General features: G+C 45.3%; 1 protein-coding gene across 1 annotated transcript in view; it reads left to right on the top strand.

Annotated features, from left to right (window-relative positions):
- Positions 1-12,760, top strand: part of Onecut1 (one cut homeobox 1) — a 31,357-nt gene extending 18,597 nt beyond the window's left edge. Inside the window, exon 2 of the mRNA XM_075965258.1 lies at positions 9,468-12,760. Coding sequence (XP_075821373.1) covers positions 9,468-9,757 — 290 coding nt within the window. The 3' untranslated portion in view covers positions 9,758-12,760. The remainder of the gene's footprint in view (positions 1-9,467) is intronic.
- The last annotated feature ends 13,908 nt before the right edge of the window (positions 12,761-26,668 follow it).

The following is a 26,668-nucleotide window of genomic DNA, read 5'->3' as shown; positions in this document are numbered from 1 at the left end:
CAAGCTGTCCCAGATGTGACTGATGGGAGTCCCTTTAACATCCTTGGATGATGTGAGCCCTTTCTATGTTCTGTGACATGTTCTCATTATTTTTGAAAAGTTTCCAACATAAAAAAAGATATTCCAAGATCATCTAGTACCCTCCTTTCTCCAAGCTTTGGATTCGCCCCTTCTCTGATGAACCGTGGCTTATGCTGGCTGATAAGGCGTTAGCGACTGAGAAGAGCTGAGTACTATGTATGCATGAGCTTTTAGCATGGCTTTTTTTCTCCACTCTCTCAGGTAAAGCTGGGAAGAATATATACACATAGCTATGCATAGACGCATTCATGAATACCATTAACATTTATATTTGTGTTACATTCACTTATTTTATGTGTATATGCTTGTACTCATAAACATACATACATGACATGACTTGGGTAAAGTTCAGAGGACAACGTATAGTAACCAGTTCTCTCCTTCCACCATGTTTGTCCTGGAGATGAAACTAAGGTTTTCAGACTTGATGACATGCTCATTTACCCTTTGAGCCATCTTAATGGCTCTGTGTGTGTGTGTGTGTGTGTGTGTGTGTGTAAAATCATAAATTTATATCAATATCTGCACCCACACATTTGTGAGATATTCCCATGAATTTTTTGCTGTTCCTCATGCCCTATTTATATATCCTTCAGTCTACAGTCAGAAGTCTGACACCCAATTATCATTATATTCCTCTCATATGTGTTTGTGTGCATTGTGCGCATGTGTGCGTGTGCATGCACGCACACTCACACACACACACACAATGTTCATTTGATCCTGTAGCAGGTTTGTTTCCAAGTCTGTTTTTTGATAGGAGTAACTCTCAGCTCTTCCATCAAGCGTACCCACTGCATCACTTGGCTTCTTCTAAACCCCACTGAACCATATAAGTGCTGTCCACAAGCACGATTCCAATTCTTGGTCTAAAGATATGCTGACCCAGAGTAAAGATAACACTAAAGACTTAGGGGTGAGGAAATGAAAGGGGCTTTTTTTTCCCATTAGGGGCTTTTCCATCAAGTTCTTAGAGAAGAAATCTCCTTGGCAAAACTTGTCAGAATGAAACCTGAAGAAAATGGGAGGCTGGGAGGAGGCAGAAATTTTTTTTCTTCAATAAAAAAAAATTTAAAAAAAGATATGGCTCTGTTGGTAGAGTGCTGGGTTTTTCCCCCAGCAGTGCACAAACTGGACATCGTAATTCCAACACTTGGGAGGTACAGGCAGAAGGATCAGAAGTTCTGGCTCGTTTTCAGATACATAGCAAGCTTAAGGTCAAACTAAGCTACAAAAGACCCTGTTTAGGAGGGAAAAAATCCAATTGTTTTCTTCTGTACCCTTAACTAGGCATATATTAATCGTTACGCTCCAGACTTAGCAAAGCCGATCATAGTGTATCTTAGCCTTCTGGGGTTAGGAGCCTCAACTTGCACACACTGTCTGTGTCAGGTGTGGTTACTTTACTCTCAACTCCTTTGGGGTCACAGACCAGCTTAATTCCTCTGCACCTTCTGCCTCTCCAGCTCCATCCTGCCCACTTGCTCCCTGCCTGCCCTTCAACTGCCTTCTGATTCAGGGCATCTCAACTTCCTTCTCCACAAGGACTCAGCTGACTTTTACTGATTTCTTTTCCCTTATTTCTTTTTGGATTTATTTATTTTATTAGCTTATGTGTAAGAGTGTTTTCCCTGCGCACATGTGTGCGTGTGCGTGCATGCATGTGTGTGTGTGTGTGTGTGTGTGTGTACACTTGGTGCCTGCAGAGGCCAGAAGAGGGTAGTGAATCAGAAGGGACTGGAGTTACAGTTTTGTCACCACTGGGGTGCTGGGATTCAAATGCAGGTCCTCTGCAAGAGCAACATGTGCTCTTGACCACTGAGCTGACTCTCCAGCCCTCCGCTGATTCTTCTAGTGCCACTTTAGAAATAGCCCCTCAGTAGTGGTAATCTGTTTCAAGGGGAACTGCACAGGAAAAGGATTTTAGAAATTTGATACTAAATTTTGTCTCAAGTGTCTCTACTTTATACAGGCCCACATCAAGCTCGTTTATATAACAAGAATGCCTAAAAATTAAAATCTGTGGTCTAGCCTTTTTATTTTTCTCTTTCTTTCTTTTTTCTTCTTCTTCTTTTCCTCCCCCTCCTTCTCCTCCTCCTCCTTATCCTCCTCCCCCTCCTCCTCCTCCTTCTCCTCCTCCTCGTTCTTCTTCTTCTCTATATAACAGATTGTGTCCACTCTAGTGGGAGAGATTATTGTGAGGTTCTCTGTTATCACAGGAATCAACAATTTTCCCTGGGACAGAGAAGGCGTAGAAGAAAGGGAAATGCGGGAATTTGGTCTTAGCTGTATAAGGAATTCTTCCTATGGAAAGAAGGGAAACAAGCATCCTGGCTGGAGGAAACAGTGTAGACAAAGGTGTAGAAGCACGAATGTGCTTAGTGCATCTAGGCCCAGCCTCCAAGCAGTGCAGCGGGCATGGTGGGTATGGTGGGCGTGGGCATGGTGGACGTGGTGGGCAGTGAGTGGGTGGGCAATAGGAGAGAAAGATGAAGAGTGTTGAGGTCCGAGTATCAAGATGCTTGGACACTGAGGTAGAGCAGTCATTGCGCTTTTCTTCTTGTGCTTCAGGAGACTTCGGTGAAGTTCATTTTTCATGCGCATTATTGGCATATTATAGACATTTGCAGTGTGGATATATAGGCGTCTTTCCAGAAATACAAACAAGGCAGACTTCACTTGTTCGAAATTAACTATAGGAGATTATTTTAATTAAAACTTTTGCGTATATGTCATATACATTTATGTACACAACAGTGCACAGCCATGCTGTTTGTACTCAGAGGCCAGAGGAAGACATCAGATGCCCATCTCTGTCACTCTTTACTCCCTTGAGACAGTCTCTCACTGAACCTGGAGCTAGACTGGCAACCAGTAAGTCCCAGCAATTCCCTTGCCTCCACAGCACTGGGGTTACAGGCATATACTATCACATCCATCTTTTTGCGTGAGTGTTGGGGTTCAAACTCAGGTCCCCATGCTTGTAGAGCAAAAGTTCTTACCTGCTGAGTCATCTCCCTTCCCGGGAAAGCGTAGTTTTTATAGTTCTGTGTGTGTGTGTGTGTGTGTGTGTGTGTGTGTGTGTGTGTCACTTTTAGTTGTTATGAATACTACAAAATATATAGTACTAATAATAAAAAGCGAATCAATAAATTTTACAATTCACAATAGGCCTATGTGAGCTAAAATGCAAAGTAAGCATGTGGTTCATCAGGTCAGCTGTATATCTTAACTGACTTGTAGAACAAACATCATAACTGTAGAACCACACCAATTACTGAACTCCCAGTGATAGAAGGGCTTTTTTAATATTTTTAAATTATGTGTATGTATGTGGACATAAAATCCTCAGTTTCCCCATCTCTCCTCTTCCACGTGGATGCTAAAAGGGCTTCTTTTCCTAGTATGCCTCACGTCACCCTCCTCTCTGCTTACAGGACTAAGGCTGAGGTTGAGGTACGTGAACAGTGAGACAGGGACTAGGGAACAGAGAGACTGACCAGCGGATCCAAGAGATGGCAGTTCAACTCATACTTCTTGAGGAGTTCATTCTTTTCTGGGTTGGGGAGAGGGTTGAGACAGGATCTTGTAATGTAGCCTGGGCCTGCCGCCCTCAACGATCCCCACAACCCAACTTCCTAAGTGTTGTCTGTGTTTCCAGGCGTGTGCCGCCAGGCCGGGCTCAAGCTGTCCATACCTTACACAGAGATCTGTCAGTATGTGATAGGCTCTGCCCTGCCTGCCATGCCCCACGGTCATGGTGGTTGCTGGTATTATCAGGTAACGGAGCTACATTTCACTTTTTCCCTGGAAGAACTTGGCCCAGGTTGGTAGAAGGATTTTCTTAGCTCTGCAGCAGAATTGAGGCTTCTGGCACAGGCGTGCTTTTCTTGCGATGGGCCCTCCGCAGACCCCTCTGAATTTACAGCACATACACCCTGAAAAAGAGCTTCTCCCTATCCACAACTCTGCTGTGTTCCAGCCAACCCTGGGACAGATATATTAAGGACACCAACCAGCTCATTCAAACAGTCGGTCTACAACTGTAATGCCAAAGTAGAAACTCAGCTTCAAAGAGCAAGGACACACGGTAACGCATGTGTGTGTGCACAGATACTTTAAGATTTGGTTTGACTACTTTTAATTAGATTTATGTGGATGTCTATGTGTAGGTGTGCATGCGTGCAGTTGCCTTTGAGCAAAGCTTACAGGTGCCCCAAAGGTAAACGTACAGAGGTGAGCCACCTGACACGGGCTCTGGGAATCAAACTTAGGTCCCCGACAAGAGCAGCATGAGCCTTCAACTGCTGACTCATCACTCCAGTCTCTATTTTTAATGGCTCAGCAGTCTAGAAGACACAATGTTGAGCTGTTAATGGAGCCGGTGTTGCTTGTCATTCTATTGTATTCATGATTCATGAGGAGCAAGCGTTTGCCTTACCACCTTCATCCGCATGAGATTGAATCTGGACTAGCTGATTGCAGAGCTGTTGTTGGCTTATTTTGTTGTTGCTATTGTTATTCGTTCATTGGAGGAGGACAGGATCTCCCTTTGTGGCCCAGTATGGCCTTGGACAGATTGTAGGTGTGTACCACATGACTCATGGCTTATTTGCTCTTCTCCAAAAACCGCAAAGGAGTCTGGGGATGCAGTCAGTGGGCAAAGTGCTTTTGTGGCATGCATGAAGCTAGGATCGATCCCCAGAACTACACAAATGGGATGTGGTGGCAAATATTCCTGGGAACCCCAAACTCGAAAGGTAGAAAGAAGCAGGAGAATCTCCAATCCTCACTCTCGGTTACACGGTGAGTCCCAGATCAGCCTAAGAAATTAAATCCTGTCCCAAACAAGCAAGCAAACAATAAGAACAAGGAATTGAAAATCCATACAGGTCGTAGATGGTACAATGGAAGTCATTGGAGGAGCTATCCACCCCGACAGAGAGAAGGATGACCTTGGACATTATTTAATTAAGGTCATAATAGACTTTGGGAAGCAGAAGAGGAGCTTCAGCTCTGAGTGGTAGTCCCAGGGTCCTCAGAGGCCTTGCTGTGCTCTCTGCTCAGTGAAAGAGGTCTCCAGGGTCTGTCGGGTTCATAACAGAAGCTCAGGTCAGCAAAGACGTGAGCCCAGTGTCTAGCACGCTGACTAAAGGAGGAAGGAACCAGGCGGTGGTGGCGCACGCCTTTAATCCCAGCACTTGGGAGGCAGAGGCAGGCGGATCTCTGTGAGTTCAAGACCAGCCTGGTCTACAGGAGCTAGTTCCAGGACAGGCTCCAAAAACCACAGAGAAACCCTGTCTCGAAAAACAAAACAAAAATAGATAGATAGATAGATAGATAGATAGATAGATAGATAGATAGATAGATAGATAGATAAAGGAGGAAGGAAAGCATGGTAAATTCATATGCAAAAGAATTTAGTGATGGGGATTGAACTCAGGGCCCTGTGTTTGCTAATTTGCAAACTTCTGCACTACTTAAGAGCTCAAGGTTTTAATCACATCTACGCATTTGTTCTTATTTAAAACTGATTATCAGCCGGGCAGTGGTGGTGCACGCCTTTAATCCCAGCACTTGGGAGGCAGAGGCAGGCGGATCTCTGTGAGTTCGAGACCAGCCTGGTCTACAAGAGCTAGTTCCAGGACAGGCTCCAAAACCACAGAGAAACCCTGTCTTGAAAACCAAAAAAAAAAAAAAAACTGATTATCATCCTGGGAAGTAAGAAACCCACTGTAAACAGGGACATTAGGCTAAAAGAACAATAAGGGACCTGCACAGAATTGCATCTTTAGTGGCCCAGGACTAGCCACTGTATCTTCTGAGACCAGGTTTATCTAACAAGTATTCCATGTCCATCTGGCTTTGTTTTGTTTTGTTTTATTTTTTGTTTTTCGAGACAGAGTTTCTCTGTGGAGCTTTGGTGCCTGTCCTGGAACTAGCTCTTGTAGACTAGGCTGGCATTGAACTCCCAAGTGCTGGGATTAAAGGCATGTGCCCCCATCACCTGGCTCCCCATCTGACTTTGTAAATGTCCCCCAGGCCAAAATATCCATGCCCACAGATTCCCAGACAGATTCCTGGTAAACTTTTACACAACTCAGCCAACACTTCAGACTTACTTTATGTTTAATGTATGGGTTTGTATGCGTGTCTTGTGTGGGTATACATGCTTGAATACGGTGCCTGCAGAGGCCCAAAGAGGGTATCCGATCTCCTGGAGATGGAGTTAGAGGCAACTGTGAGTCAACGGATGTGAGCTGAGAGCCAACTCCCAGCCCCTGTGAGAGCACTAGGCGCTCCTAATGCTGAGCCATCTCCAGCCCCATCAGTCAACACTTTCCAGGCTCGATAGAGCTTTGGGTCCTTAAGGAAGGAAAATAGACAAGGTGGTGTTAAGACACAGGCCCCGAGCTAGTTCTGGGGTGCCGTTACACATCATGCTCATAAACTGTGTTCCAGGGAAAAGCGCCTTAAAGTCTAGGTAGTAAGGAACTGCGTGTGTCTTATCCCTGCAGTTCTAGAATATGGGAAAAACAACTGGGAGGAACACACTCAACACACTCATGCTTGAATATCCCAACAATGGCAAGCATCTATAAACGGTCCTTCCTGGCCACTCCCACTTTCCTGCCATGATCTTGTAGGTCAGCAACAGCTCATAGACCAGCTCAAAGGCAGCCAACCACATTGAGAAGCACTCCTCCAAGGGAAACAAGTCCTAAAATTCCCTGCAGAGAGGGCTTCCTGACAGCGTGAGCTTGGCACATTCCTATGTTACAGGCTTGGGGTAGTGGTGGCGTCCGAATTAAATAACAGCCGCACTTGATTATTTAGCGTCTCCAAACTGACCTGACCTCACAACTCTGTTCACGGAAGACTCATATTTTTCAAAACATGTTTGGCTCTGCTTCGCATATTGTAAGCAAAGCAAGACCCCAGCCATTACGCCTCTGGCCTTTCCCCACCGTGAACTCCCACTCCTCCGACCTCCGTTCCCTGAGTGCTGTAATTACAGATGTGTGCTACCTAAACATGGCTCTTTTCTCTTTCTTCCCAACGTGCACAATCCATGCCTACTTCCGCCTCCTGCACAGTGTTCATGTGAGTGACCACACCCTTGAAGATCAAAGCTACCCGTGTGGCTGAGGCATCTCCCACTACAGTTTCCCACAGAATCCTGAATACACGTTGGCTTGCCTCCTTCCTGGAGGGGACTCAAACTGGGACTTCGTATATCTTCAGTAACCCCCAAACCCAGTTCTGCCCCCCTCCCACCGCCTGTGTCTATCTGGTGTGTGCCTTCCTATGGGAGTACTTCCCTGCACTGCAGTGTCCCTGGCCCCTTGGTCCTGGTTCATGCCCCACCCCCCATGCATGTGTGGCGACTCAGACCCCTAGCTGCAGCTTTCCTGCTTTGACCTGGGTCGTCTCTATGCCGCAATGTCTCCCAAAGTATTTCTCTCATTTATATGGTCTCTCAAGGACTCTAACAGTTATAATTCTACATAAGCTTCCAGAAGTATGACTTTATCTCTGCAGGTTGTTCCTCTTCTCCTCTGGTAACCTTATGATTCCACATGAGCTTGTCTGTTCTCTATTCTATTAGTACCACGACCTTCGTATTTGGCAATTCTGACTTTTGCTATGTTCTCTGTAGATATAAGCACTTACAGGTACCATCTCTAATAACCCCACAGGCTCTAAGCTCTCCTTCCAGCCTGCACTTCTCAGGATGCCCTGGTGAGTGGGGGCGGTAGGAGGCTAGCCAGGTCCCGGCTCCGGCAGTGTTCCACCTCCCAGTCTCTGACCTTGCAATATCTACACCTCTTGAAACCCTGGGGCAAAATATACTGACCCATGTCCCCCTGATGGGTAGCATATGATTTATGATTAGACATACTCCACCACAAAGGGTTTGGGTTGAATGGCTCTGAGAAACAGATAGGCTAGCGTACATTGTGAGTCTTGGGGAAGAGGCTCTGTGGGTAAGGTTTCTTCTCTAAGTGCTCTTGACCTGTAAACCTTCCTTTCACAGAACCTCAGTGGAAGAGGTTCTTGCAACTCTGATACCACTTGGAAAACACTGGCTGTGGGTATCTTCAGTCCACAGAATCCTGCCAAGTACCCAGGACCTCTTCATGTCCTTCCAATGTGCTTCCTGGTTCACTGGAAGATGGACGTCTCTTTGTGGAGAGTTTCCTTAGCTCTGCCTTTTGAATGATAGATAATTTGAGGCTTTGCCCAATATTGTCATTTACTTTTCCATAAGCTTGTGTTGTCTAATTTATCACCTGGAGCCCTAATGACTTCCAACGCTGGCTTTCTCACTCAGACCTCTCCCCCGAACTCCAGGCTCCATACATCCTGCTGTCTACTGGACAACTACCTATCGGAGATCTTTAGCAGAATGCCCAGCCAGCACTTCCAACATGCTCTCTCCTACATACAAGTAATTACAGCCTCATAAAACTCCGTTTTATGTGCCCCACCATCTAACCAGAAACCCGGACGTATTTTAAACTTTTCCTCCTTAGCTCACCACTCCCCTGCCCCCCACCCCCCACCCCCACCCCGGCCAGGTTGCCAGGATGTCCTCTGAATTCCACCTCTGGAGAACTGCGTCCCACTCCTCAGTTGTCACTGTCTAACTTTAGGTCTTCCCTACAGATATTGTCACCTGGCTTCTGTCTCTGCTCAGGGTTTGTGGGAGACAGCCTCGGTGTTTCAGAGATTTACACCCTGGGAGGAGATGGAGAGCCCCTCAGAGAATTACAACTGTGGGGGAAGGGTGAGCTTAGCCGAATGTGGTGGTGTTATACACACACATGCACACACACACAAATAAATAAATATAATTTTAAAAATAAAAAACCCTGATATTCAAATTAGGAGCTAAAGAAACAGCTAAGTGGTCGAGAACATGGGCTGGTCTTCCAGAGAACCCAAGTTCGGTTCCCAGAACCTGTGTCAAGAGGTCTGCCACCACCTCTAACTCCAGCTCCAGGGGATCTGATGCCCTCACCTTGCCTCCATTGGCACCTGCTAATGTGTACATACCCAGACACAGGCACACATAGAATTTTTAAAGAATTAAATGTCCTTTTAGAAGAAAAACTCAAACCTACCAGTTCATTTAGCCAGAGGCCTGGTGGAGCTTCCTGGTCTACCTAAGACAGAGTGCAGAAACTGACCGATGCCAGGACCCACCCACAGTGTACAAAATTCCAGCTATACTTCAGCTCTCTGTACTTCTATTACACTTCTTCCCAGCCGTCCTTGGTACTTTAGTCAGGGCTCAGCAGACCAAAAAGCAGGTTATGAGGAAAGGCTGGCCAATCCCCCCGAGGGACTTCGTTCTAAACATCTTCCATGTTTCTTTGCAGCTTGCAAAAGGAAAGAGCAAGAACACGGGAAGGATAGAGGCAACACCCCCAAAAAGCCCAGGCTGGTCTTCACAGACGTTCAACGTCGAACTCTACATGCAATATTCAAGGAAAATAAGCGCCCGTCCAAAGAATTACAAATCACCATCTCCCAGCAGCTGGGGTTGGAGCTGAGCACTGTCAGCAACTTCTTCATGAATGCGAGGAGGAGGAGTCTGGACAAGTGGCAGGACGAGGGCAGCTCCAGCTCAGGCAACTCATCGTCATCCAGCACTTGTACCAAAGCATGAAGGAAGAACCACGGACTCGAACCTCGGTGGAAAAGCTTTAAATTTAATTTAAAAAAAAAAAGTTTTTAAAGACCAGGACCTCAAGATAGCAGGTTTATACTTAGAAATATTTGAAGAAATAAAAGTGGTATTTATAGTCCAAAGAAACCAAAGACTGAAGCTCACCTGCATTCTGACTTTGTTCCGAGAGACATACTTCAGCGGGGCAAGACTTGGCAAGAAAAACGATGATCGAAAAACATCGGATCTCACGCCTTCAACCCGAGCGCCTCACTGTGCGTGGCTGCTCCGTGGCTCGAAGCACAGTAATGTTTGAGCCGTCGAGCGGTCATCTTTTAAGATCAGACATTCTCATCTCTCCCACCACGCCACGAAGGTGTATTATGTCTCAATATCTTGCGTTGGTGGGTGTGCAGGTCTCCTCACACCCATCCGCCACCACCAGTGGTTAGGGACTCAGGCAGGGCTGGTCAGGAAGGGTTGCACCAGAGGAGTGTGACCAACACAGTGTGGGATTTCTAAATTCATTGGATGGAAGGTGTGATTTCTCTCATCTAGCCTAGTGTTTGAACCTGCCAGGCCCACAACCTAAATGCGGATTCAAACCCAGCAAAGAAAATTTGAATGGCGCCTAAACCAGTGCACTCTCTTTGTTTGTTAAGAAATGTTCAGATATTTTTTAAAAAAAAATGAAACAAGAGTCCATCCATTAAAAAAAAATATCACCCAGGTACCAAAGAACACACAATATTATAGTGCAGGTATTTTATTGCAATGATTTTAATAACCAAAGCTATTTTTACACAAGATACTATGTAAAGTTATACGTATGAACTGACCTAGCTGTAATCCACATGCCACGTAGATTCAGGACTATTATGTATGACTCTTGAAGCATTTGAGACGTGAGTTTTCAGACTGGCAAGGAAGAATGTAGCTTCAGGGAAGCAGTTACCACCAAGGCAGAGAGGGCGGCACGGTGCACATGGAATCTGGAAATGTCACCGACCCAGAGAAAAGACAAAATGCATAATCTACTCATAGCCAAGAAGATGTGAGGACCCTTTCAGAGTAGGTTCCCGTATAAACACTAAGAAACTAAGCTTAACAGGACAGATAACTAAATTTTAAAAATTGTCTAAAGTGATCATTTTTAGTAAAAGCCCTCCTTAAAAAAAAAAACCTAGACTAATTTTGTTTAAATTGCTTTATCTACTTAGCACCAAATGCTTATTTTTAAATTCTTCCTAAACACTAATGAAGACAGCAGATCAATATTAATAACAATTAGTTATCCTGTATTTTGTAGCCATCCTAAAAAAGCAATTGGACTAACTTGATTGTCAGTTGCAGATGTTGCATCAGGCAGACGTCAGGAAAACAACAGGTGCCTCTGAGAAGCAGGAGCATAGGAGGCCTGCATAGAAAAAGCCAGAGCACCAGCCTCACACAAAACTTGGTTCTTTCAGAATTAACAGATGCATTTTACTAAGCATAGCATCCAAAGCATTTACATTCCTTTTCGCTATAAAACCCTGGAATTTTATCTCATGGCTTCTCCTCTCTGGCAGGGACCTAAATTAAAACCTAAGCTTTCTAATCAAAGTTTTAAATTTTGACTTTTTCCAAATCATTTAACTGGGGCTGCACAGACCAAGGCAGGAAGCAAACACAACGTTCTGGAAATCATTTGCCACTCAGAAACACTCTGTCTGAACTCGGCCGAACTACAACTGATGTGAGCAGACAGTCGCTGCACAGGGAAGTCAGGAATGGGGTACCCTCAGTTAATATCACACCCAGCTAGATACGTAACACCGAAAGCTATGCTAATAGTAAGCTGTCCATTGAAATTCACTAAAATGCCAAACGAATTTTAAAATGTAAAAATTATATAACACAAAATCTCACTCCTGGGGCCCAAGGGTCGGCCCCCAGAGAGAGGCGCCTAAGCGAACCAGCGAACCATCGGTCTCCTTTCCGTTCGCTGGCGATTGTGCAAAGGAAATCAGCAGGCGCCTTGCTGTTTTGTCGTAGTGTTTTTTAAAAGTTCGCCCAAGATTGCAACCTGAAAGTTTTTCTTCTAAATATGGCACAATTCTAGTCCAATCATGAATAACCAGTAAATTGCCACCCTTCGAGATTTGCCGAAGTTTTCAGTAGCATAAACAAAAGCTAAAAATAGAAATATTGTTTTCTCTCTTCATAGTGGAGTGAGCTGGGGAGTACATTTATAATTTAAGAGGGGGCATAGCCTTATTTACTTAAAACAAGGGAATTAAAAATTCAGGGGAAACCTAACTGTGTCTACACAGTCTTACCAACTTTCAATACTTCAAGAAAAAAAAATAGAAAAGAAAAAAGATTCACTCAACCTGAGACTTAGCTTGGCTTTTACCGTGTTACTTCCATGATTAACCCAACTGCATGTTTCAATTTTTTCAAGCCAATCATTTTGGTACTGTGAAGGCACAGTCTTCAAAAAAAAAATATGACTACGTTTTTAAAATCCCACCATGACGGTTATCTGAGAAATAACCAGTTACCCTACTTGCTGACACCAAAGATGACTTCATACCAGCATTAAATTTGCACCAATTACACAATTTCAGGGCCTAGAGATATATTTTCTCGTAAACAAGGGCACAAGTCAGAGCCTGAAGAGCAATTTTCTTACTTGACCGAGCATACTCCAAACTTTTGCTTCTTCGAAACCGTAGCAGATAAACTCAGCTTCCCTAAGCAATACCTTCTCACACCCTGTAGGAACAGCTCTTCCTTTGCTTTGAAATCAGCGTTCAGAGGTCACGTTTCCATTCCTGTTTTATGGCTCTGCTCATGTTCTCCAGAGCAGATCTTGTCACCTCTCAGTCCTTTCACACCATCCCCTCAAGAGCTCATCCCTCATCACTACCCACAATGCAAACAGAACCAGACTTCAACTTCAAACACCTTCCTACTTTCTTCCTCTCTTTCTTTCTTTGTTTTGTTTAGTGTTTTGTTTTGTTTTGTTTTGTTTTGTGTTTTTGGCCATATGTCATTCAGGTCTTCAAATAACAGGAAGCTTTTGCTGAAAGCCAGCAGGAATGTTTGGAGTCTGGAGACTTTATAAAACTTGGATCTCAGTAACTGTCCAGATAGAGGAATTCTGGATGCCCCTGGGCTGAGTACTCCTGTCTCTAAGCATTCCAGAGACCAAAGAAAATGTGTGGGGAGATCCACAAGTTCTAACAGAACTTGCCACTCGTCACGCTCCTCAGTCCCCCAGAAACACATAATTATTTTCCCAGAACAACATGAAAGCAATTGCTGCATTTGGACTCAGCCCTCTCCCATTGCTCCCCCAGGTGAAGAACCGTCTCTGCAGGTTAACTGTAACTTTGCTATACCAAAGAGTCTAAGGACACTTTCCTTACGGTCCGTCCTCCCTCCTTTGTACAGACAGGATGAAACTATGCATTTAGCAAACAAAGAGAAAGCACGGCTCCCTTTTCTATCTAGTTGTTTAGGGTGCATTCAAATACCAGAGGCTGTTTAGGGGATGCACTTGGCCTTCTGGGTTATTACTGTGGTGTGGGTTTGCTCTACAGTGCATTGGGTAACTACTCCCCAAATAGTGTGGACAAAGAAGCAGAAGGTAAGAAATAGCTACTTCCATGTGTTTAAAAAAAAAAAAAAGATTTTAAAAAAATGAAAAAAAAGAAAAAAGAAAAAAAAAGAAAAAAAAGTGTAAAGATCTACTATTTATAGTGTGAACCAAAGACGCTACCTCACTCAATTTCCATTGGTGATTTTAATCACATTGATATACCAAAGAATACCAAAGATATTTTCATGCACGGCCGTGGTCTGCAGAGGGAACTCCGCCCTGCCCCTTCCCCGCCTTCTCCCTCTTCACTCAGTGTGTAAAGTTGTCTTCATTCTTACTAACAACATGATACCGAGAACAACGACATTAGGAACGCCTACTCTTATTCCTGCTACTTCTGGAAATCTCTAGGCAAACACGTTGCAAAGTTTGTAAACTCCTAGGACGAGTGCCTTGCTTGAACCAAAGTGTTAAACCGCTGTTAACCTCTCTCACCTTATACTCTTTGAATACCTCAGCCTCTTAGAAAGGCCACTAATGAAAAAAAAAAAAAAGGAATAATTATTCACCGTGGTGCTTTTTCTGCGCAACCATGCAATGAAACTTTCTTTGATACCAAAGGATGACTTCCCCCACCCCCAATTCTTGCTGATAAACCAAAGCTCCTCCTCTTACTTCTCCCTGAGGCCCTCCCCGCCCCTTCCCGGAGTCCCTTCCCCAGGCAGGCCGTGCGTCACTTTTACCAATTCCTTCAAATACCTCATAGTAATAAAATGTTAGGGTTATGTTGTATAGAGAGTCTATGTGATAAGGCAGAACTTACTAGTTTGTTAATTGTTAAGGTTACTTTAAAGAAAAAAAAACCTTTATAATTCTTATTTATTTTGTAGCTGTGTGTTTGGGTGTTCCCTCTCCCCTCCCACTTTGGTTTGGGGTTTGTTTTCTTGGCTGGACTTCTCAGTTGCTCAAGGAAGAGTTAATTTTTGGGAATGTTCCCCAAGTGGGTTAAAAGTTAAGGGTTGTGTAAAAATGCAAGAATGGAATAAGAAATGATTTTCATTTTGATCATTACTTATGAAAGTTTGTGTTTTGTAGAAAATTTGTTTCCACAGGGTAAAAAAAAAATATATATATATATATATAATCTTTTTGTGAAACTGGTTCCTATTTTTCTCTATAACGTGCTGTGATTTGTTTAATTTAATTACATTTTATATGAACTTATTTAATCACTTCGTTAATTTATGACTTGTAGTTTTTACGGTGTATATAGTACAATGAAATGGCCAAAACTTTATGTTACAATCTCTTTTGTTCTTGATGCTAAGCTGGAGAAAGCCTCTCTTGCCTTCGGAGTGTTAGCTTTAGTTTGTTCCTGTTGAGCACACCCTCTTGTGCTCTCAATACTGCCAGCTCCCCCTCGAAAACGTGTACATGCCAAATGAGTGTACCAAGGTAGAACGATAGAAGGCATTACCTGCGGTTTCTCTTTAATTTATTATTATTTTTCAGAAGAAAAAAAAATTATTTTGCAGGTAAGACCTGAAACTTCAAAGAGCTTAAGACCTTCCCCGATGTCTCACAGTATCTGTGTCTGTGGGATACTTTGCTCCACCCTGCTTCTGTTCGTTTTTAGCTATCCAGGCATGGGTATAAGAAGTCAAAGTGTAAAAACCTAAAGAGACAAGCTAACTTGAATCTGGAAACTCTCTCAACGCTATTGTTTCTGCCCTTCTGGGTGACAGCCTCTCCACCAAGACAACCTTCCCACCAAGCTGTCTTTAAGAAAAAGACGGGACTGGGGGCCACTAACTTCCCAGCAGCCCATGCAAGAAGCAAAACAAATTCACTTGGCTTAATGACCACCCTAATTTAGGAAATACATTAAGAGTGCCACACCCCTGCTCCCCACAGCTGCCCCATCCTTGCCTTCTTATGTGTACCCTACCCAGATGGGAAGGACTCTAGGGATCCTGGGGGAGACTGTTTTCTCACTCTCCATCTCCTAGACATGAGCCTTGGCCAGGCCCCTTAGCCAAGGCGGGTCTGGTCCTTGATCAGCACACACAGAACCCTCGAGGACCAGGGCCGCCCTCACAGGCGCCACTGCTCTGTCAGCTTTCCTGACGTAGTAGGTTGCTTAGACACATTGGTGTCCCCAACATCCCCCTCAACACAGACATTTGGCCTTCTTTTCTTTCGCAGGCGTGTTTGGGGTAGGGAAAGAGAGAGGAGGGTACAGGTTTCTGGTCAAGAGGAACCTTTTTGTACTGATTGTGTATGTGAATCGGTAATAAGTCCACTCTCAGCCCAGGCGTCAGTGCCCCGGGAGTCACGATGCTGACAGAAGGTTTTGAAAGGTTGGCAGTGAACTTCAAAGCAGCATTATATTTATAAGGTCACACTTCTATTTCTATGTTAGCATTGATTATTTTTTATAGTATGTTCTGCATTTATTTCATAATCATTTTGGGCTCATTTTTGAATTGCCGTCTGAACCAACTGACAATTAATAATAAGAATAAACTTGAAACCACTGCCTTCCACTTGTTTTGCTAGCTGTTTCATGCCTTGTCCCCCCCCCCAGTTGCTGTCTCCCCCCAAGAACCAGCCCGTCTGTCACTCACCGAGACCTGTCCCTTCCCCTTTTTCTATTTTCAGCACACGTTTGACCTCAGCTATTGGAAGAGGAGTGTGACTCAGTTTCCCTGTTCAAGTTAGCTTGATGGTTTATTATATAAGGAGGGTGCCTAAGACAATCATCAGGTAAAAATTAAATAGAAGATCAGTAGAGTAGAAAGTCTTCCAAGGGCAGGGGGAGTTCTTCCTTAGCAATGAATAAAAAAAACAACTGAAAAGCTAAATACATGATTATTTAACTACACACCTAACCGTGAGGGGCTTGGGAGATTTTTGATAGAAGACAAATGTTACTGTCCTTTTCTCTGTCAATTAGAAAACGGTGGTAGTTTCTACACTGCATCATGCGTCGGATGAAACGATTATTGTACCCGGTCACAGTCATTTGCTGAGACTTTGTCTTTCTCTCTGTTGACGCTTCTTCTGTATTTTTCGTGCGTAGCGACAAAATGCGTCGTGTGTTAGGCATTCTTCTGGTTTGTACTGCATTAAGGTTTCTTTCCTTTTCTTTTTTTTTAAATTTTTTTTGAACTTCAATACTGTTCTCTCTTTATGCCGTGCAATATCATCTGCTGTGTTTGCTAAAGAAAAAGAAAAAGAAAAAAAAAAGCAAGTGGTGATGTCATCACGCTTCCAGTGTTCCGATGTTTCCGCATTTGTGTAGTCGCCGAGATGTAGTGAATAAAATGTTGGGTTTCCCAGCACTTTACATGGAAACACTTCTTGCGTTCTTTGGTTTTATTCGGGCTGCAGCCCTGAGAAAGCAGCCCGTTGATGTTCTCTGTGGGGTGGAGGGTGAGAGGGCAGCACAGCCAAGAATGGGAGCCAGTGTTGTGGTTAAAGAAAGATTAAGGGTGGTGGTGGTGGTGGTGCACTCCTTTAACCCAGCACTTGGGAGGCAGAGGCAGGCAGATCTCAGTGAGTCTAAGGCCAGCCTGGTCTACAAGGCAAGTTCCAGGACAGCCAGGACTGTTATACAAAGAAACCCTGTCTCGAAAAAAAAATTAAGAAAACAAAATTTTAAATGTATTTTTATTAATATTTTTGAGAATTCCACATAACATGTTTCAGTCCCATGCACACCCTACTCCCCCATAACTCCTCCAAGAGCCCCCCCCACTCCTTCATTTTTCTGTCAGCAGCCCACTGAGTCCAATTTGTGCTGTCCAGGGCTATGAGCGTGGGCAAGTGATCCCCCAGGCTCAGTTTCCTCTCTGAATCATGGGCCTGCATTGCACAGTTGTTATGGGGCTCACGCGGACTTTGGCATAGCGTCTGGCTTGTAAATCCTCAATGGCTCTTAGCTTACCTGGCAAAAGCAGATTTGGTTTGTCTTCTTGTTCCCAGTCAATCCCTGGCACAGCCACAATGAAAGCAACCGATTCTCAAGTGGGCTTCCTTTTTAAAGTGTTCTATTACATTTCTATCAATTTCTTTTGTGTGTGTGCACATGCCACGGCATACAACTGGAGACCAGAGGACCACGTAGGGGGATCAGTTATCTCCTTCCACAGTAAGGACCCTAGGTATGGAACTCAAAGTCATCCGTGAGGCTTGGCAGCAGCTGTCTTTACCCTCGGGTCTAAGAGATGACTCAAAGTTTTCATATTTTAAACATAAGAACCGGATTGCTTTCTGAGGCATGATGGCTCACACCTTTAAATCCAACACTTAGGAAGCCAGAGACAGGCAGATCTCTGTGAGTTCAAAGCCAACCTGGTCTACACAGTGAATTCTAGATCATCCAGGGCTACATAGTGAGACCCTGTCTGAAAAAAAAGAAGTCTGAATAAAAATCGAAAACCTCTCAGGAATAGTTAGTGTGTCTCTGTTTAACCCACAGTATCAAAGTTCAGATTCCTCCAAACAAAACCATGGTCAGGCCTATCACAGCAATACGCCAGTCCCTGGTACCAACTTCTGTCTCAGTTAAGGTTTCTATTGCTGTGAAGAGATGCCATGACCATAGTAACTCTTTTTCTTTAAAGATTTTATTTATTTATTTATTTATTATGTATGCAGTGTTCTGTCTCATTACAAATGGTTGTGAGCCACCATGTGGTTGCTGGGAATTGAACTCAGGACCTCTGGAAGAACAGCCAGTGTTCTTAACTGCTGAGCCATCTCTCCAGTTCCATAGCAACTCTCATAAAGGAAAATGTTGAATCGAGGTGGCAGTTTTCAGTTCAGAGGTTCAGCCCATTAGCATCAAGGCAGGGAGCATGACAGCACCAGACATGTGCTGGCTACATCTTGATCAGAAGACAACAGGAAGTGGGGTGTGGCACTGGGAGTAGTTTAAGCATAGGGGAGCTCAAAGTCCATCCCCACAGTAACGCAATTCCTCCAACAGGGCCACACCTCCTAATAGTACCACTTCCTTTGGGATTATGGGGGCCACAGTCTCCTATCTTTCTTTTTAAAACATTACATTTGCCGGGTGGTGGTGGCACACACCTTTAAACCCAGCACTCCAGAGGCAGAGGTAGGTGGATCTCTGAGAGGTTGAGGCCAGTCTAGTCTACAGAGTGAGTTCCAGGACAGCAAGAGAAACCCTGTCTTGGGGGAAAAAGTGTGTGTGTGTGTGTGTGTGTGTGTGTGTGTGTGTGTGTGTGTGTGTGTGTGTGTGTGTGTGTGTGTGTGTGTGTGTGTGTGTGTGTGTGTGTCTTTATAACTCGATTGGGCATTCTCCAGCATGAATTTTGGAGATGACGGCGTTTCTAGGCTGGACATGCCTGGGCCCTTAATCTTTTCCAGGATTAGTTTTATGTATTTTGGCCACTAGATGGCAGCACTTGACCACATGCCTGTCAGCAAAACTGGGAAGGACCAGGGCTCAAATAAAGAGCTTTAAAACAATGAGATAGCTCCTGCTCACAGTGGAGCAGGTGACATCACTGTGTGATGTATATCACTACCGGAGATGCTGTCTTTATGGACACTTAAGTGATGAGGTACGGACGAATGAGCCAGTAAACAGTGATGTAAAGTTCAGAGGCTAAACTATGCACTCCACCCTTTCCCACCCTCCTTCCTTCTGCTGCTTGCAGTGTCCTGAAGGAGTCCTAGGCAGGGTTCCTCCTCTGTGCTCAAGGAGGGCTCCCCAGGTACACAAGGTCACATTGCTGAAAAGTAGCAAAGAGTACTCCCAAATGTTTAGGTCCAAGAAACTGTACACCACATCATTTTTTTCTCATTTTTTCCTTAAGTCATTTTAAAAACAAAATTATAAACAAATTAATGTAAGTTTGTATTTGTAATATACATATATATATATATATATATATATATATATATATATATATATGCCCTACATATAAACTACACACACACACTTTTTTCCCCATAGTTATATACCTGAGTTAGGTTCATTCAATTTTCTCCCAAACCTCGGATCTGCTCACTCAGTAAGCAGTTATTCAAGTCAGCACCCAGCCCTGGTGAGTTCAGCTCTTTGTTAGTCACCCCAGGGAAATCAAGGAATTTGTTTAAATACTAAGGCTCTCTGGGCTTGAGGTGCACACTGGAGACAGACAGGAGGATCAAGGCTAGGCTGGGATGCATGGTAGAACACTGTGTTTATGCCCCAGCACCACCCACAAACCCTGCAAGTTAAGTGTCTGACGAAGGACTTAACCTAGTTGGGACCCTGAATAAATTTATTTATCCCTTGCAGGCTTTATTCAGGAGGCCCACGCTTTCCAGCTGTGAGCACCAAGGAGCCGAGTCGTGCCAGCTGAACTGAATTCTCCAGAGCCATGGCTGTGGGTCCCGTTTCTGTTTGTGGAGCCTGACATGGCACCTGGAGCCTTATGCTTGCTGAACGAGTGCCCCCACCACTGAGCTACACTCTCCGCCCTGAAGTGCATTTTCCTAGGATTGCACGTGCTGACTTTACTGCGCTGATTCTTTCCGTTTCTCGGTTGTGTACCCCACCTTGCCCCCCCCTCACTAAAGTGGAAGGGCGATGGTGGTGAAATCTAAGCCCAAAGCCTCTACCCAGAGCCTTCTCCTACGTCCCAAGCTTCTCCCAGAGTGACCTCCATCACCAAGCCTCAAACCAAACAAACAAAAAAGGCAATCTATTTAAAGACATCCTTTCTGCCACTCCTAATCCACAGGCTGCTGCTAACGGTGGAGGGGCATCCCCGCCTGCTCCGAGAGCAACGGTGGAATACTCAGCTATTTCCTGCTCTCTTCCCACCACCATTAAAACATCCAACCCTCCCAGAAAAACCTTGAAGACCAGGCAGAAGACCCGGCCAGAACTCAGGTTAGCTGCCGCCCAAGCATGGGAGCCTTGAGGCCAGACGGGGGTTTTGTTTTTGTTGTTTTCGTCTGAGACAGAGTCTCACAATATAGGCTAAAGTGGAACTCACTTTGCAAGCCTGAGTTGGCTTCCAATTCTGAGCTTTCCTGCCTTGGCCTCAGAGTACTAGGATTTCAGGTGTGCTTGACCACAGGCAGCAGAGACGAGTTTTTTGGATTAGTTCTAATCAGTTGTTTCTTGGTTCGTGTTGAGAACATCCAGGGCCACTGGCTCTCTGTGAATCTCAAGGTTTGTTCCAAGCTGCACAGTCCAAGAAAACTGGGGCCCCAGTTCATATGCGCTCCTTCCTGAGGTGCTCATTAGAGGTGAAAGGCATAGCTCTGAGGTGGAGGAACTAAAGCCCCTAGAGACGTCATCTGCCTTCCCACCCACGCATGAGGCCTTTGGTAATAGTAACTTCCTGCTACCTCTGAAGCGGGTCCCTGAAGGGAGAGGCCTTTCACACAAGGTGCAAACAAGGATGGGCCTGCCTTTTGCGCTGTGCGCTGTTTCAGAGTGCCTCACCATATCTCCAGTGAGTGTGGTAGAATGTGGGTAAGAGGGCTCCAAACTGTGGTGCAAGAAGCCTGGCTTTACGTAATGCAGGCTCTGCCTTGCTGACTTTGTAGAGCTCACTTCTCACAGAGGCCGCTCAGGAGAGGGGTGCGTGTGCATGTGTGCGTGCGTGCATGCATGCGTGCGTGCGTGTGTGTGTCCACAGACATGTCAGTTTGCTCATCTTTCTCCCCACAAATCTGTCCCCAGCGTGTCAGTCACACCACCTGCTTTCCAGTAGCCGGAGCGAAAATGAGACGGCAGCATAGCTAAATCACTTTGTCACTTTGTCACCTCCTTTTCAAAGGCTGAGAATTCCAGGGAAAGAAAAAAAAAAGTCGTTTTTTTAAAACTCAGTGCACATCTTTTAGAAATAAAAGCACTTTTAGGGCCAAAATATCACCTCTCACAGTTAACCAAATTAAATTGTGTAATTATATCCTCAATACTATATAATTTGCAGTAAATACTAACATTTCCCAAATTGTCTCTAAAAATGTTCTTTATCGTGCATTTATGAAAACTAGGATCCATACGAGATCATACGATGTGCCTGATTTTTTATATGCCTATAAACCTTCATGTCCATCTCAAACCACAGAGCTCCTTTAGACCTGCCCAGACTCCTGGGACAGGGTCAACTCACCCAGAAGGGGCAAGGCCACTTGGTTGTGTCCACTGGCTTCTCTGTTGATTTCCTGCATGCTGAAAGTTACGTCTACACATGAATAAATATTTATATAAATAAATATATATAAATAAAATTAAATATTTCTGAAGTTCTAGAATTTTAAGCCTTTAGACAGAGTCTCATGTATCCCACCCAGGCTGGGAAAACTTACCACACAACCAAGCCTGACCTTGAACTTTCGATCATCTTGCCTCCACCTCCTGAGTGCTAGGATATACGGGAGTACATCCATCATCACGCTTAGTTTCTGGGGTGCCGTGGGTCAAACCCAGGGCCCCCTGCGCTCTAGAGAAACACTCCTCGCTCCCTCTAAGGCTGTTTCAGGAGTAGAAAAAGTACTGCACAGAAAAGCTGACCCCCATAAAGGCAAATCCACACATCATGTAAAGTATCACACATGCACATACTGCTCAGGGAGAGTCTGGGAAACGGAAAACCTTTTGTGTACTTTACGCAAGAGGGGGCTACTTAAAACTACGTTCAGAATATAGCAAGTCACAATATGGTCTGAGGTGATTTGGAAGAAATCTATACAAAAGCTACCAGAATATTTAAAACCATCTACAAGAGCCCTCCTGCTTTTTCTTATTTATTTGTTTGTTTGTTCTTTTATTAAGTAGACTTTTATTTCAAACAAAAGGATTTATAAAATGTCTCCTTTTAAAGTTTATTTTATGTAATTGGTGTTTTGCCTGTATATCTGTGGGAGGACATTGGATCCTGGAGTTACAGACAGTTGTGAGCTGCCATGTGGGTGTTGGGAATTGAACCCAGGTCCATCTGGAAGAGCAGTCAGTGTTCTTAACCACTGAGCCAACTCTCCAGCCTCCCCCAACCCTGGCTTTTTCTTGGATTCAACTCTGTGTGTGTGTCTATGTGTGTGTCTGCCTGCCTGACTGTGTGTGTGTCTCTGTGTGTGTCTGCTCGCCTGCCTGTCTGTCTAGCTGTCTGTGTGTATGTGTTTCTGTGTGAGGAGGTAGATGTGGATGTGAATCTTTTTATTTTTTTCAATACCAGGGATTGACACACATGCAAGGCAACTGGTCTGCTACTGAGCTACAGCCCCAGCCCTTGGTGTCTGCTTTTTGACTCACAGCCTTGACTCCACTTCTAGTCCTGCCCCTGGGTCAACCCCTCCAGCGGCCACAAACATGTAAGTGACAGAGCCAGATGTAAGAGAATGCAGGCAGGTGAGGCTGGAGATGACATTGTGGTAGTTTGAATGTAAATCGGCCCCCAAAAATCTCACAGGGAGTGACACTATTAGGAGGTGTGGCTTTGTTGGAGTGGGTACGGCCTTGATGGAGCAAGTGTGTCGCTGTGGGGGCAGGCTTTGAGGTTTCCTATGCTTAGGATAGTGCCCAGTGTCTCAGGCAACTTCCTGTTGCCTGCAAGACGCAGCGCTCTCAGCTGCAGCACCGTGTCTGCCTGCATGCCACCATGCTCCCCACCACGATGATGACGGACTGAACCTCTGAAACCCTAAGTGAGCCACCCCAATTAAATGTTTTCTTTTTAAGAGTTTTCATGGCCTGGCAGTGGTGGCGCACACCTTTAATCCCAGCCTTTGGGGGGCAGAGGCAGGTGGATCTCTGTGAGTTCAAGGCGAGCCTGATCTACAGAGTGAGTGTTCCTGGACAGACTCCAAAGCTACACAGAGAAACCCTGCCTTGAAACAAAACAAAACAAAGCCAAAAGATTTGCTGTGGTGATGGTGTCCCTTCACAGCAATAGTAACCCTAACTAAGACAGAAGTTATATCTCATTCCCCAGGTTTACAAAGTTTCTAGTGTCTTTCTTCTTTGGGTGATACTGGAAGTAAAAGCCAGGGCTTTGCACACACTAAGCACACACTAAGCACACACTCTGCCACAGAGCTACATGCATGGCTCCAATAGCCTCTAATTCCCAAGCTTAGTCTGAACCCAGTTATAAACATTTGACCGCGTTTTAGGGAATAATCAATCTGTTCCGTGAGCTTGTATCTCTCCTAACACAGGCCACCTGCTAGTGCTGCCAAGGCTCGGCATTCTGGAGCACAAAGGCTGGAAAACCCCTTTGTTTCCAGAGCGTGGGGTATAGGCCTCCGAGTCATCCTTGAGCCAAGCCAGCTCTGGGCTCTGCAGTGGTGAGCAGGAAACCAGACAAAGCCAGAGGCCCCAGCACACAGTGTCTTTGGAGCAAACGGAACTTCGAAGGCAAGCAAGGAAATAAAGATTGGTGGGGTGGGCGCAAGGGGTTTCAGAATGTTGTCACACATGGACTAAACAGGGAGGGTTGTGGCAGTGGATATGTGCCATCCATGTGCCTAAATATGTGTACAATGTTTCTGGGAGTGGGCTGGGGGATGACTGTGGCTTGCGTATAGTTTCAGGTACTCTCTATGACGTGATATGAGGAAGAAAGCCGTGGGGGCCGGCAGGGTGGGGAGGAGGCCGTGACAGGTCAACTCATTGCCCAACCTCTCAGTAAGCAGGTTATAAACCTTAGAGGATAGCTTTATGAGTAAGATTTATTTATTATGCTTGCCTGCAAGCACTCCCCTGTCCCCCGCCTGCCTGCCCGTGTGTGTGTGTGTGTGTGTGTGTGTGTGTGTGTGTGTGTGTGCTTGTGTGTGTTGAGAGATGATCTCAGGTCACCCAGGAGGACCTTGAACGCACTATGTGACCAAGAAGGACTTTGATCCTCCTGCCTTCATCTCCTAAGTGCTGAGATTATACCCCACAATGCTGGAGACTTAACCCTGGGCTTTGTGCAGACTAGGGAAGCACTCTGCCACCCGAGCCACACTCCCAGCCCCCTCTACAAGAAGTAGGAGTCTAAGTAACTAACCTCAGCCACGTCCCTACACGGGCAGAAACAGGAAAGTGACCTTGGTAACACCTGCCTCAGCTAGAGGAGGAAGAGAGACCAGACGTGGGCCTATTACCAAAAAAACCAGAATGACAGGTCAGCTATTTAGGGCTTCGTAAGGTGTGCATTAGTCATAAGGCTGGCTGGCACGTGCCTGGGACAAACCAAATCAACAGGAAACTGATCACATTGTCACAAAATTGGGGTGTATACTGAAGCAGGTGTGCTGAAGCAGGTGTGCTGTACACAAAAGGTCTTTGGAGATTGGGGGAGGTAGTGATTTCTCTCCCCAAAACAGAATGAAGACTCTGAGTACGGCGACACACGCCTACAGTCCTAGCACGAAGATGGTGGAGGCAGGAGGATCAGGAATTCAAGACCAGTCTTAACTACAGACTGAATCTGAGGCCAGCCTGTCTCAAAATCCAGAGGGAAGGAAAGATGACTTTTCCATCGAGACAGGTGCTCACTATACTGCCCAGGCTGGCTGCGAATTCCTGAAAATGCTCTCCCAGCCTCAGCCTCCACAGCAGCTGGGTCTGTAGATGTGAACACCACACTCTGTTTTGAGAGTTCTGTTCCGGTACAGAAATAGCAAGCAAGTGTGTATCGCCACAAGACTCCCTCAGCCCATGTGCTGACCTAGAAAGTAACTTTAGTTTGTTCCCAGTCAGTAACAATCGTATTTTCTCTTAAGAGAACAACAGGGGCAGGGCGGTGGTGGCACACACCTTTAATCCCAGCACTCGGGAGGTTCTAGAGGCAGGTAGATCTCTGTGAGTTCGAGGCCAGCCTGGTCTAGTTCCTGGACAGGCTCTAAAACTACAGCGAAACCCTGTCTCGAACGTCCCCGCAAAAAAAAAAAAAAATGCATAGAGACAAACAGAGACTGGCTTTGATTCAAAAAAGAAATACCACAAAATCAATTTTGATTACAAAGTTATGTGACCCCTTAACTCAGCAGCTCTGTGTCTGTCTGTGTGTCTATGGGTCTGTGTGTGTGTGTGTGTGTGTGTGTGTGTGTGTGTGTGTGTGTCTGCAGGGGTGCGCCACGCAAGTGCAGTAGAGACCAAAAGAGAGCAATGGATCTCCTGGAGCTGTAGTTACATATTCTTGTGAGCGATGTGACCTGGGCGCTGAGCCATCTCTCCAACCCCTTGGATTTTTTTTTTTTAATACTTGTCTTGCTTTGTAGCCCAGGCTGCCGGCCTCACGTCTGAATTCCTTTTTTTTTTTTTTTTTTTTTTTTTTTTTTAGTTTTTCGAGACAGGGTTTCTCTGTGGGTTTTTTTTTATTCTTTTTTTAAAATTTATTTATTTATTAAAGATTTCTGTCTCTTCCCCGCCACCGCCTCCCATTTCCCTCCCCCTCTCCCAATTAAGTCCCCCCCCCTCAGCCCGAAAAGCAATTGGACTTCTCTGTGGTTTTGGAGCCTGTCCTGGAACTAGCTCTTGTAGACCAGGCTGGTCTCGAACTCACAGAGATCTGCCTGCCTCTGCCTTCCGGGTGCTGGGATTAAAGGCCTGCGCCACCTCCGCCCGGCTACGTCTGAATTCCTCATGCTTCCTTCCACCCTTTACCTAGCTGGAGTTGCTGTCCTGGGCACTGCACTCAGCCAGTTCTAAGGCCCGATAGAAAACAGTCCATTCAAGAGTCTAACTCAAACTCAGTCCAGGTTTGGGGGTTGACATTGGCCTAAGAACAAGCTGACCTCTCCAAAATCTTCCACATAAACTGAGGGCTGGCTTCTGGACTGGACATATTGCCACTTCCCTGTTGCTGCCACACCGGGACGGGGACAGGTAAAACTCAGCTCGCGGTTCTCTCATTCCAGAGTCCAGGTGCCTGGTTAAAGCCCCTCAGGATGCCCCTCAGGCTGGAGGGAGGAGGGCTGTTTCCACGTTTCCAAGAACTCTCAGCGGCAGGCTCCTCTTTCAGACTTCTATTTGCCCACTCCCCCAGCTTCCACCTTACTCAACCTCTCCCCAGCTGTGCTTTATCTGATAGTATCTTAGTCTGCAGGTCAAAGTCATGGGACTGCTCTGACCAGAGGCTGAATGACCACTGAACCACTGATTCTGTCACCTAAGTTCCTGTTTATTCCTGTAACAACATGAAGTGACTCGCTTATGTTCAGACTCCACAGCACAGTTCAGTAATTTTTGTTTTTTTTAATTTTAAAATTACATACAATAGCCGGACGATGGTGGCTCACGCCTTTAATCCCAGCACTTGGAAGGCAGAGGCAGGCAGATCTCTGTGAGTTCGAGACCA

The sequence above is a fragment of the Microtus pennsylvanicus genome, chromosome 3, assembly GCF_037038515.1.
Source record: "Microtus pennsylvanicus isolate mMicPen1 chromosome 3, mMicPen1.hap1, whole genome shotgun sequence".
NCBI classification, from domain to species: Eukaryota; Metazoa; Chordata; class Mammalia; order Rodentia; family Cricetidae; genus Microtus; species Microtus pennsylvanicus.
The sequence above is the reverse complement of the archived record's forward strand: the minus strand, read 5'-3'. Positions and strand labels throughout refer to the sequence as shown.